Source organism: Acinonyx jubatus, chromosome B2, assembly GCF_027475565.1.
Source record: "Acinonyx jubatus isolate Ajub_Pintada_27869175 chromosome B2, VMU_Ajub_asm_v1.0, whole genome shotgun sequence".
In the NCBI taxonomy this organism is placed as follows: Eukaryota; Metazoa; Chordata; class Mammalia; order Carnivora; family Felidae; genus Acinonyx; species Acinonyx jubatus.
Window position 1 is genome coordinate 71123095 of NC_069385.1, and position 12366 is coordinate 71135460.

Here is a 12366-nt window from a genome sequence, read left to right on the forward strand (position 1 = left end):
CTTCAGGAAAGAAGATGGCAAAGGACTTAAAGGTAGACATAGTTAAAAAGGAGGAAACCATATATATTGAGAATAAGATGAGCCAGGGCAGTGGCTCTTAAAGTGTTGTCTCCAGATCAGGGACATCAGGGGCATCTGGGAGCTTCTTAGAGGTGCAAATTCTTGAGCCTCAGCCCAGACGTACTGAATCAGAAACATCAGAAGAAAAGGGAGTTTCAGGAACCTAGGTTTGAAGAAGCCCTCCAAGAGATACTGATGCATGCCACAGTTTGGGAACCACTGCATCCAGGGGAAAGGTGTGGGTGATGGCACCCTGAAGAGAACACATGACTGGTGTTAGCATAAGGAGGAGCAGGGAAGGTAGTCAGTTATTTCTGTGGATTCCAGAGATGGTGTTGATGGCTGGGTGAAGACTATTCAAGGACATTGAAGCATTGCCTATAAGAGCAGAAAACTAGAAACAATTCAAATATCTACCAATTGAGGATGGTCATGTGAATTACAGTGCATCCATGTAATGGATGCTATGTAGTACAAAACAGAACAAGAGGCTTGGGATAATTAGATATGGAAAAAAATCCAAAGAATAGTTAAATAAAGAAAAAAAGAAAAAGTAGGAGAGTTTATATGCTAACTTTGGGTTTTAAAAAGGGGAGAACTGGGGCGCCTGGGTGGCTCAGTCGGTTAAGCGGCCGACTTCAGCTCAGGTCACGATCTCGCGGTCCGTGAGTTCGAGCCCCGCGTCGGGCTCTGGGCTGATGGCTCAGAGCCTGGAGGCTGCTTCCGATTCTGTGTCTCCCTCTCTCTCTGCCCCTCCCCCGTTCATGCTCTGTCTCTCTCTGTCTCAAAAATAAATAAAACGTTAAAAAAAAATTTAAAAAGGGGAGAACTGGGGCGCCTGGGTGGCTCAGTCGGTTAAGTGGCCGACTTCAGCTCAGGTCATGATCTCGCGGTCTGTGAGTTTGAGCCCCGCGTCGGGCTCTGTGCTGACAGCTCAGAGCCTGGAGCCTGTTTCAGATTCTGTGTCTCCCTCTCTCTGACCCTCCCCCGTTCATGCTCTGTCTCTCTCTATCTCAAAAATAAATAAACGCTAAAAAAAATTTTTTTTAATAAAAAAGGGAGAACTAAGGACATATATTTGTATTTACTTGTACCTACAAGAAACCTTGCAAAGAAACAAGAAATCATTCAGAGAGATACCTGGGGATGGGAGAAATGTGGTAGAGGCAGAGATGGGAGGGAAACTTTTCACTGCATTTCCGTTTCTAAAATTGTCCAACCCCGTAAATGCATTACCTATTTAGAAAACATAAAAATAAATAAAAATGGCCCTAGGTGTAATCCAGCAGCAGAACAAGAAGCTGCCTCTGATGGAATAAGGATGGTGGACTTTCCAAGGGCAAATCCATCCTCTTTCCACAGAATGGGCCAACAGAAGCCAAGGGTACCAAGCTCTGCCCACACCCACTTCCTCTCCCCTCTAGCTCAAACCCTCCCGGAATGGCCATGGTGCTTTGGAGGGGGATAGACTTCTTAGTAAGGCCAGGACCAGCAGTTATCAGCATTAGCTACACATTAAAATCATCTGGGAAGCTTTTAAGAATACTAATTGCCAGGCCCCATTCCCAGAGCACCCAAATCCAAAATTCTGAGGTGGGGCCTGGGCATTGGTGTTTTTAAAGCTCCTCAGTTATGATTCTAAACTACTGTCTTGGACCTTCTGGGTCAGTTCATTTCTCTAGAAAGCTGGAGAGAGGGAAAGAAGATATCCAATAGCATAAAAGAAGAAATCATACATCCCATCGAACCTGTCAGGATCACATCTGAATGCAAGAAATTTTTTTATCTGCTTTGATTGGAATATGTGCTCAACCCATTTCTCCCCTCTTGGCAGTCCAATTCTGAAACGAAGTCCCGATATCACCAAGTCGCCACTGACAAAATCAGAGCAGCTTCTGAGGATAGACGACCACGATTTCAGCATGAGGCCTGGCTTTGGAGGTATGAGCCACAACTCGCCGTGGTTGTCTTCTCTTTTCGGGTCTGTTCACCTATGCCTGGGTATAAACCGAAGCAAGGGACCACCCAGCTTTTCTATCCCCTGGTCAGGTCCATCTCTGTCGTGCTTGGTGGCCAAGATGGAACCCACAGTGTCTTCTGAGCATCACCCCTGCCCAGCCCCACTGTGGGCCCTGCTAAACACATTCTCAGAAGGTGCCTGTTGGCCGACGGCGAGGGTAGGCTAGCTGAGCAGTCCTCAGGCCACTACTCCTGATAAGGAAGGCTTGGGATCAGTGAGGCCAGCAGCTGGCTGCGGGAAGGACAAGGGGAAGATGGGGCTGCTACATCCCAAAGCTGCCTCCTGAAAATACTCTGAAACCACAACCTTGGACTAAATTCATTCTCATCCGGGAGCTGGCAGATGGAACGAGGGGTGTGTATCTGAGGGCAGAGTGTGGTCTGCTGGATTTAATTAAATGAAAATAGCTTGAGAAAATAATGATCTAGAGCAGAGGGATGTCATGGCACTTTGAAGCTTAGCCTGAAGCTGCCAGATTTCAGCCTGCTCAGTGTCAAATAGGGTTTTCATCTACATGGGTTTCTTCCTGCAATAAAAAATTTATTTTAGAAACTGTCCCCATGTTTTTATTTCTTCTAGCCACCTCGACCCAAAGAATAAACAGATTTTAGAAGGGAGTCTTTATTTAATCTGTAACCTGCTCCTGTTAGATCCAAACCTACCTCAATCTATGATAATCTGAGTCTGCCCCATGCCTGCCCCCCATGCCTGAAAGCAGGGAGGAAAAGGGGCAGCAATCTACTTCTCCTTCTCTTTGTGGATAGTAAGATTTCATGGCTTAGAAATGCCAAAGGCCACCCTATTGCATCACGTTGCCCTTGGAAGCTACCCCATCCTGTGGCAAAGGTACAGATGTGTGGGCTTGGCCAATGACCTGAATGTGGCTTTGGTTCTGGGTGCCTATTAACCAGGTAGAGCCTTTCTCATGGCCAGACAGAGACACTGGCTTCCGTGACACAAGAGGCTGCAAAATCAGGAGGCAAATATAAAAAATAAAGTGGATAACCCCATGCTAAGGAGTAACTCCTTAGATTAGACTCAGCTTTGAGCTAGGTCTTCATTGTATCTTTAGATAAGTATGTGCAACCAAAGAAGAAAGCTTTATATTAACCTCATCATCTCAGAATCACCTGAATGATTCAGATAAAGAAAACTTTAAAAAAAATATTTACTTGTTTTTGAGAGAGAGAGAGAGAAAGAGAGCACAAGTGGGGGCGGGGGAGAGAATGAGGGAGAGGGAGAGAGAATCCCAAGCAGGCTCTGCACTGTCAGCGTAGAGTCCAATATGGGGTTCAAACTCACAAACCACAAGATCATGACTCTAGCTGAAGTTAGACGCTTAACCAACTGAGCCACCCATATGCCCCAAAACTTCTTTTTTTTAAACCTTTGTTGGAATATTCCAGGGAGGCAGCCTATGATCCAACCCTTTGATTTCTGGCTTCATTTGAGCTTGAAATGTGGGGACACCAAACCTTCAAGTCTGACAGGAAACTGAGGAAACTGGGGCTCCAGGGGGGGAAATGCTCCTATGCCTGTCTTTTCTATAGTAAAAATTCAAATAGAAAGAATAAATGCTCTTGCCATGCCCCATTTGCAGGTCCAGCCATTCCTGTGGGTGTGGATGTGCAGGTGGAGAGCTTGGACAGCATCTCAGAGGTCGACATGGTAAAGTGCTTCTTTTTCTAGGGCTGTAGCAGGTGGATTCACACAGGGCCTATGCTGGGCCAGGAGGTCCACACACCCGAATTCACTGGGTCTCACAACTCTCTGGCTACTACGGGAATGCCCACACTCATTTTATAGGTGGCTCAGGAAGGTTAAGACACTTGCCAAAAACCACCCAATTGGAACGAAGCAGAGCCAGGTGACAAAGCCGATCTCCCTCCCGTGCCTTTTGCCATCGGGATGGTTCTCTGGGCAAAGGCTCTCAAACATAAACCGTAGGGTCCGCGGTTGAAGCTGCCAGATATCCCACAACTGTAGATCCTATATCTGGCTGCGGAAATGCAGATGAATTGCTGAAAAGTGTCCCTTTTTTTCCTTTTTAGTGAGTTTAGGTGGAAAAATAGAATGTTCTACAACTCCTCGACTTACAGGACTTTTTACAGCCTTAGCTTAGTTTGGGTTCTCCAAAAAGCAGACTTGAGAGAAGCATTCTAGCACAAGTTGAGAGGTGATCCCAGGAAAATCGAGAAGAGAGTGGGGGGAGGTGAGATGAGGGTGGGGAGGAAGCACATAGACCTGAGCCTCAAGCCAGTTACTACTAGGAATCTCAGTCCCACTGGGGGTACTCCAGGAGTCAACAGAGAACACGCCTCACGGTTATCCCAGCTGAGGGGCCAAGGAGCTGGGGTGCTTAGCTGGTCCCGCCCAGCCCCCCACTCGCCCCAGTATGTTGAGGGTCACAAGCGCTGACAGTAGCACCTTGTCAGTGTGGAGGCACTTGGCAGGGGATGGGGTGGGTCTCAGGGACACGGGTTCTGCTAGCGGTCTCTTGCTGTGTCCCTCCCCTGCAGTCCCCCTCCTACTGTAGCAAACCCCAGGGACTGGAAGCAAGACCTCTACTCTGCTGTTGCATTCTCAGCCACTGACGGCTCCATGGGGTGCACAGTGTCCTGCTGACACCCAGTGGGTTCAGTGTGTGGGGTTCTCCTCTCTGTCCTTCCCCTCCAGGACTTCACGATGACCCTCTACCTGAGGCACTACTGGAAGGACGAAAGGCTGTCCTTCCCGAGCACCAACAACCTCAGCATGACGTTTGACGGCCGTCTGGTGAAGAAGATCTGGGTCCCCGACATGTTTTTCGTGCACTCCAAGCGTTCCTTCATCCACGACACCACCACGGACAATGTCATGTTGCGGGTCCAGCCCGATGGAAAAGTGCTCTACAGTCTCCGGTAAGGCCCTCCCAGCCCTCAGGCTGTGCCTCTTCCTGTAGGTCCTTTTACATCTGAAGCCTGGGCAGAAAGGCAAATCATTTGACCACTCACACCTGCAGTTTTGCTTTTTTGGCTTTGAATAGCTAGCTGCTGCTTCTTTTTTTAGAAAATGTTTTTTTCTATTTATTTTGAGAGAGAGAGAGAGAGCACGCAAGCAGGGCAGGGGCAGAGAGAGAGAGAATCCCAAGCAGGCTCCGCGTTGTCAGGGCAGAGCCCGATGCGAGGCTTGAACCCATGAACCGTGAGATCATGACCTGAGCTCAAATCAAGAGTCAGATGCTTAACCGAATGAGCCACCCAGGTGCCCCTCATTAATATTATTCCTGATACATTGTATACAAATATCGAATATTGATAAAATCAACAAATGAACAGAAAAAATGGAATTTATCAACAAGAGAACAATATATGCTCCTATGATTTCTTTTAGGAAACAATATCACATGAATTTTTATTTCACAGGTTTATATTGATAGAGGTCATTGCTTTGTTAATATGCTTCAATGTGATAGAATTTACAGAGATAGACACCCTGTTGGCCTCACCCTGACGCTGGAGTTAAACATAAAAACCGGAGTACTCCAATGACTTTATTATACGCAGGCTACTTACCTAAGTCTTGACACCTTGCTTATCAATTATAAGGAGGCAGTTACATGGGAAGGAAACAGAAGCCTTTTCTGTTTGATCATTTTGCACTTGTATTTTGCAGCCTCTGAAAATTTGGATTTTGTCTTTTGGCTTGCAGGGTAACAGTGACTGCAATGTGCAACATGGACTTCAGCCGATTTCCCCTGGACACGCAAACGTGCTCACTTGAAATTGAAAGTTGTGAGTAGACTGTCCTGGACATTGGCACACAAACCGCGAGTAATCGCAAACACCGAGAACTGTCAGTAGCACGAACAGCATGTGCTCCTCCTTCCTGGCTGTGCTTTTCAAGTGATTTTTCAATTATTTATGTATCTTTTTAAAAGTTTGTTTATTGTACGTGTGTGTGTGTTTGTGTGAGAGAGAGAGAGAGAGAGGAAATGTGACTGGGGGAGGGGCAGAGAGAGAAGGAGAGAGAATCCCAAGCAGGCTCCTCACTGTCAGTGCAGAGCCCGACTTGGGGCTTAATCTCACGAATTGTGAGATCAGGACCTGAGCCAAAATCGAGAGTCGGGTGCCCAACTGACTGAGCCACCCACATGCCCCTCAAATGACTTTTTAAGATATTAAACCTAAGTCCAGAGTCGTTTTGAAAATCAGGCATAAGTTTGAAACTAAAACCTTCTGTTCCCATAACGGTTTTAAACTTGGTTCTGTGGAACCAGAGCTGGGGAGGGTGGTAGAGGGCTCAGCAAATGCGGATCTCCTTCTGTAGCTGTTTCTACACACCGTCCATCCATAGAGCTCATTTCTGACCCGTTTAATTGTTCCTCTGAATGAGATTTCTGTGGAAGAAAAGATTTCTTGACAAAAACAAGTTTGGCAACCATCGCCGGAGGGAACTGCCCAGGCGAGCACACGTCCTGCTTGAGACTCTCAGGCACAACTGAGGGGCATCGGGACACTTGCACACAAAGTCCTGGACAGATTCAAAGCCAGGCCCCAGGAAGGGCAAGGCTGAGGCAGCATCAAGGACTAACCGCTTGCATCTCCAGCTCTCTACACGACTGCTCTGTTTTTCAGTCTTTGCCCAAACGCTTCCTCTGGTGGGTGCAGTCTGGACTCCCCCATAACTCCAGCTGGCCCGCTCCAACTGAGCACATGCCCACTGGCCCTTCCTGGCTGGTGGCCAAGCCCTAGTGAGGAATCTCTTTGGCCCAGGACACCTTTGTAAGCCTACCTGCACTGTGGCAATGGTTCAGGGGTGCCCTGGCTCCAGTCATCTGGGGCTGAGGAGGGCAGGGATGTTGACCCCCCACATAGCAGGGGCCAGATAGCTCCATAGGGCACTGAATGTGGGAAAAGGGAATAATAAATCCCAGGACCAAGGAAATCACTACCCACTGCACAGTGATTTGCCACCTGCTGTCATGTAATCCTCACCAGATCCTGTGAGAAGGTTACTATTATCTCTGTTATGGGTAGGAGGGGTGTAACTTGCCTGAGGACATAGTGCTAAAATGGACTAAACTCACTGACTCCAGAACCTTGTTTTCCCTACCACACCCAGGCGGCTCCGTCAGGAATGTAGCTTTTTCCAGGTTGCATCAGTCAGGGTACCACAGAGAAGCAGAATATCAGAGATACATAGTAAGAGATATTTAGTGTCAAGGAATTGGCTTACACGAGCCTGGGGGTTAGCTTGGCAAGTCTGACACGTGCAGGACAGGCTGTCAGGAAGGGTGGCTGGGAACCCTCGGGTGGGACCTGATCCTGCCCGTGGAGGCAGGAAGGGCAGAATTTCTTCTTGGGGAAACCTCAGGTCTGATCTTAAGGCTTTTCTGTTGATTGGATCAGGCCAACTCAGATTATCCTGGATCATCTCCTTTACTTAAAGTGAACTGGTGGTAGGTGTCACACCCACAAAGCATCTTCCGAGCAACACCTAGATTTGTGTTTGATTGAATAACGGTACTGTAGCCTAACCAAGTGGAGGGGATACATGACACCAACTATCACGCAGGTCAAGGGTAAGAAATAGAAGAAAATAGAGGAATGAAATAGGGCGTCAGGGAGCTCCGGCAAGAACTGTCTAACACATGAGCAGACTGGACCGGCAACTGTGAGGTTTTACCTCAGCTCTGTCCAGGCCGCAGGTAGGTTTGTTCAACCAGAGTAAGATGTGGGCTCACCTAAAGTGGGATCACCAGAGGGAGTGATCCTTATGGAGAATCACTTGGATTTTTCCCTGGGTAGGAAGAGCAAGAGGAGGCCTGCAGAAAAGGGACTTGTGTCCTGCTGCCATCACTTTGTGGCTCCTTTCCTGCTAGAATGCACCCCTTATTACCTGAGAGTATTGCAATAGGTTCGCCATCAATGGATGCATTCCTACACTTTGAAAGGAGAAAAGAAAGGGCTAAATTAGCCTGGGCTTGTAAGGCTGAACCGTATGCGATACTGCAGCCATTTATCCATTTCTGATCTACAAGCATAGCAACTTCATTTTTTCTTTTAATATTCGTCTGAGAGACAGAGAGAGAGAGAGGAGGGGAGCCGAAGTCTGATGCTTACCCGCCTGAGCCATCCAGGCGCCCCACAACTTCATTTGTTTTAACCTAATAAATGGCAGGCTGAATTGTGAAGTGAGCACTTTTGCAGGCATTATGAGCATTTAGGCTTGACAGCTTTGTTCTGATGACTTCTGGAAGACTGGGGAGAATTAATGTGGATTTTGTTTTGCTTTGTTTAGACTGTGGTTTGTTTATTCAGACTCTCTTACTACAATCCCAGTCGTCCGTGTGGGAGGTCTGGAGCTGCTTCCACAGAGCCCCACAGGCAGGCCTGTCCTCCCACGGCCGCCGGCCGTGCCTGATGCTGTCTCCCATCCTTTCAGATGCCTATACAGAGGATGACCTCATGCTGTACTGGAAAAAAGGCAACGACTCCTTGAAGACAGATGAGCGGATCTCACTCTCACAGTTCCTCATCCAAGAATTCCACACCACCACTAAGCTGGCCTTCTATAGCAGCACAGGTAGGGGTGGGGGTGGGGGGCAGGGAGTGGGGGCTTGGTTGTCAAGCGAGCAGAGCTTGTGTGCTTGGATTTGAAGCCAAAGGTGGAAATCCCTAAATCAGGATGGCAAACACTGGGGAAGGTGATTTTCAGATACCACCAAAGCATTGGAAGTGATAACCTAGGAAATATTAGTAAAGACTCAAACAGAAGCTATGGGAGGAGGTTTGTTTGAGCCAATTACTTTTCCAGTTTAGCAGCTGGCATCTCACCCCTGATAGGACCTCCAGGGCCCCTTCCTCTATAGACAACAAACAGTTCAATTTTAGGTCTGTTGATTTCCATTCTCTCTGCTCCATTCAACCAATTCTCTCTCTCTCTCTTTTTTTCCGCCCCATCCCCACCCCCCAAACAGTCCTCTCTTAACCATACTGCTTGCATAGGTCCTCCTTAAGATCTTGTGAGCCTCAGTGCTCAGGTCGGGGTGGCCTCACCCCCTCTGGTTGCCTGAGGGCTTGCTCTGTGGTCTTCCTCTGGGCAGCTGAGGGGAACAGCTTTCTCCAACCTTTGTCTCTGTCTTGACTAATCATCTTTCAGGATGATCTTGTTCAAAAATTTATGAAGCTTCTATTGCCAAAAACATCGCATGACTGCACAAAGAAGTGCAACCTTTTAAGTCTTTATAATCTGCAACAGAGGCACTGTTTTATTTCCAACACATGGCAATGCAGCACATCTCATCTTCTGTATACATCACTCAGGAGTCTTGATTTTTCAGGGGATCTCCACTTCACCTTAGCATTCTAACATTTCCTCTTGTCTTAGTCTGCTCGGGCTGCTATAACAAAATTCCATAGACTGGGTGGCTTCTAAACAACAGAGATTTACTTCTCACAGTTCTAGAGGCTGGGAAGTCCAAGATCAAGATGCTGGCGGATTCAGTGTCTGATGTCTATAAACTTCCTAGTTTATAGACAGCCACCTTCTCCCTGTGTCCTCATATGGGGGAAGGCACAAGGGAATGATCTGGGCTCTCTTTTATAAGGGCACTAATCCCACTAATGATGTAATCACCTCCAAAGGCACCACCTCCAAATACCATCACACAGAGGATTAGGTTTCAACATACAAATCTGGCGGGGACCCATTCAGTCCATAGCACCTCTATACTCGCTTTCTGGGACTGTTTTACAATGATCACTATTGCATTATAATTGTCTAGGATACCAAGTTTTCAAGTTAATGTTGCCAAGTCTCCATTTTATTTTCAGTCCTCGTCGTCTCCCATTTATCCTGCCTTCTCCTTTTCCTTCCTCTTTCTCCTGTTCGTTAGAACTCCTCCATTCATATTTTTTCCTTGTAGAGAACACGAGGGGAGAGCTAAAGCACAGCTGAGCCGGTGACCTTTCACTGTTCTGAAATGTAATGTTATGGTTAGCTGGGTATTTTAACTTTGAAACATTTTCCTCTATAAAGAAATCCAAAGGAGCTTGTTTAAATAAATGTTTCCCAAGCTTTATTGTGCGTATAAATCATGTGGGGAGTATTGTTGAAAAGAGATTCTGATTCAATAGATCTGGTGTGGGGCTGAGAGTCTGCATTTCCAAGTAATCAAGTGACAGTGACTTTGCTGGGCTCTGTCCCAAAGGATGAGTAATAAGCCTTAAATGGCTGTCTCAAGGGGCTCCATTTATGTAGAAGACAGGGGCCAAGGATTTCTTGAGAGGGACTCACCCATGTGGTTCAGGTTATCATATAATCACTCTATTCCCTGTTTTTTTTCTCCCTCCCAATTTATAAAGGTATGGCAAGGTTCCAGGGAAGTGTCTAAGGCGTTTACGATTCCCCAGATAAAATGTGTTGGGTGAAGTTGCTGAGTGGCTATGGTGTGTGCTATCTTTTCCTCCTGTGTCCCCCAGGCTGGTACAACCGTCTGTACATTAACTTCACTTTGCGACGCCACATCTTCTTCTTCTTGCTCCAAACTTACTTTCCTGCCACCCTGATGGTCATGCTGTCCTGGGTGTCCTTCTGGATCGACCGCAGAGCTGTGCCCGCCAGAGTCCCTTTAGGTAAGGAACATCTCAAGTGCACGTTCCAGGCATCTGAAAATACAAGCCATTTCTTCCAGATAAAAACAATTCATTTCAAATTGATTGTAAACCCCTGTTAGCATTGTAACTTGGAAAAACCGGGTTATTGATTCACAAGTAAAATGCCATTCTTAAGAACCTATGTGGCAAAAGAACTATTTCCAGGTCCCCACAAGTGCTAATGTAAATAACCCACCTTCAGTCTTCTTAGAACCATGTTCTGGGGTCAGTGGTCCCGGTGTGTGGGTGCTTTCTCTGCTCACCTGCATAAGAAATCATGTTCTCTAACAGGGCTTCTCAAAAGGTGGCCCAAGGGATCTTTGCAACGGAATCCCTGGGGGGATCTGTTAACAGTGAAGAATCCTGGGGCACCTGGGTGACTCAGTCTGTTAAATGTCCGACTTCGGCTCGGGTCATGACCTCACAGTTGGTGGGTTTGAGTCCCCGCGTTATCGTCATCGTAGGGCTCTGTGCTGACAGCTCAGAGCCTGGAGCCTGCTTCGGTTTCTGTGTCTCCCTTTCTCTGTGCCCCTCCTCCACTTGCACTCGCTCTGTCTCTCTCTCAAAAATAAATAAACATTTAAAAAAATTTTTAAAAACAAAACAAACAATGAAGAATCCTGGGTCCCTTCCACATGTATAGCATCAGAATCTCTGAGAAAGGACTAGGAACCTACATTTTGAACAGTCTCCTGGTAATTCTTATACATACTCAGGTCTGAAAATCCCTACTGTGTAAGCATTTCATGGATAGGTACTTGCTATCAACTCTCTTCCCCACTTTTAAATATTTCACCCACTCAGTCACACACACCCCCATTGTTCAGATGATTCAGAGGCTTCAAGGGAGAGGGTGACCCCTCCCCTCAGATTTTAGTGACACTGAATTGGAGTTGGCCCTTAAGGTGACCCCAGTCCCCTGTGATTTGGTGTTTGCCAAGCAAACATTCTGAGCTTAATTTGAAATCCCAGGCAAATACCATTGACAAATGCCCTGTCCTTTAACAGTTGTTCTATCGCTTGAATAGTTACTGTGCTAAATAAACAAACATTCTAGTTTTCAAAATCTAATCCCCATTAAATGAGGTTAACATCATTCTTGGCAAAATTGACCTCTGAGTCCTCAGGTCAACATTGCTGAACGGGCAGCTGGGTCCAGCACGGAGGTGGGTGCCATAATTGCCCTGATGGCTGATTATACAGGCCCAGGACTGCAAGCCCAGCAACAAGGACACAAATACTAAAATATACCTTGTGCTCTTGTTTCCCTTTTGGAGAAAGAGTTACAAGAAACACATATATACCTGCTCATATATATAAACTCTGTTTTAAACAATTGAATGGAAATTCACATCTTGCTGCCCAAATGTCTGGGGCGGGCACTCTACAGAAGGACAAAGTGATACGTTTGCTCTAATGAATATGTTCGTATATGGAGTGAGGAAAGGGTGAGCAGGGGGCAGTGGAGGAGTAAGAGAAGCTTCATAAAAGCTACATCTTGAAAGATGAGTAGGGGGCAGGAACAGAGAGGCAGGGATGGAGATATTCTAGGCCCAAGGAGCAGAAAGGACAAAGAACAGAGGCGTGAAGCCACCCAGTGTGTTTGGTGAAAGACAAACACGGGCTTTTTTTCTCGCTCTGTGTGCA

At 46.8% G+C, this 12366-nt stretch overlaps 1 protein-coding gene across 2 annotated transcripts in view; it reads left to right on the plus strand.

Moving 5' to 3' along the window:
• Window positions 1-12366, plus strand: part of GABRR1 (gamma-aminobutyric acid type A receptor subunit rho1) — a 38549-nt gene that overhangs the window by 23062 nt on the left and 3121 nt on the right. For both annotated transcript variants that reach the window (XM_053222473.1, XM_015069539.3), the window contains exons 2-7: window positions 1895-2001; window positions 3681-3748; window positions 4757-4980; window positions 5771-5853; window positions 8507-8647; window positions 10546-10698. In XM_053222473.1, the coding sequence (XP_053078448.1) occupies window positions 1895-2001; window positions 3681-3748; window positions 4757-4980; window positions 5771-5853; window positions 8507-8647; window positions 10546-10698 (776 nt within the window). The remainder of the gene's footprint in view (window positions 1-1894; window positions 2002-3680; window positions 3749-4756; window positions 4981-5770; window positions 5854-8506; window positions 8648-10545; window positions 10699-12366) is intronic.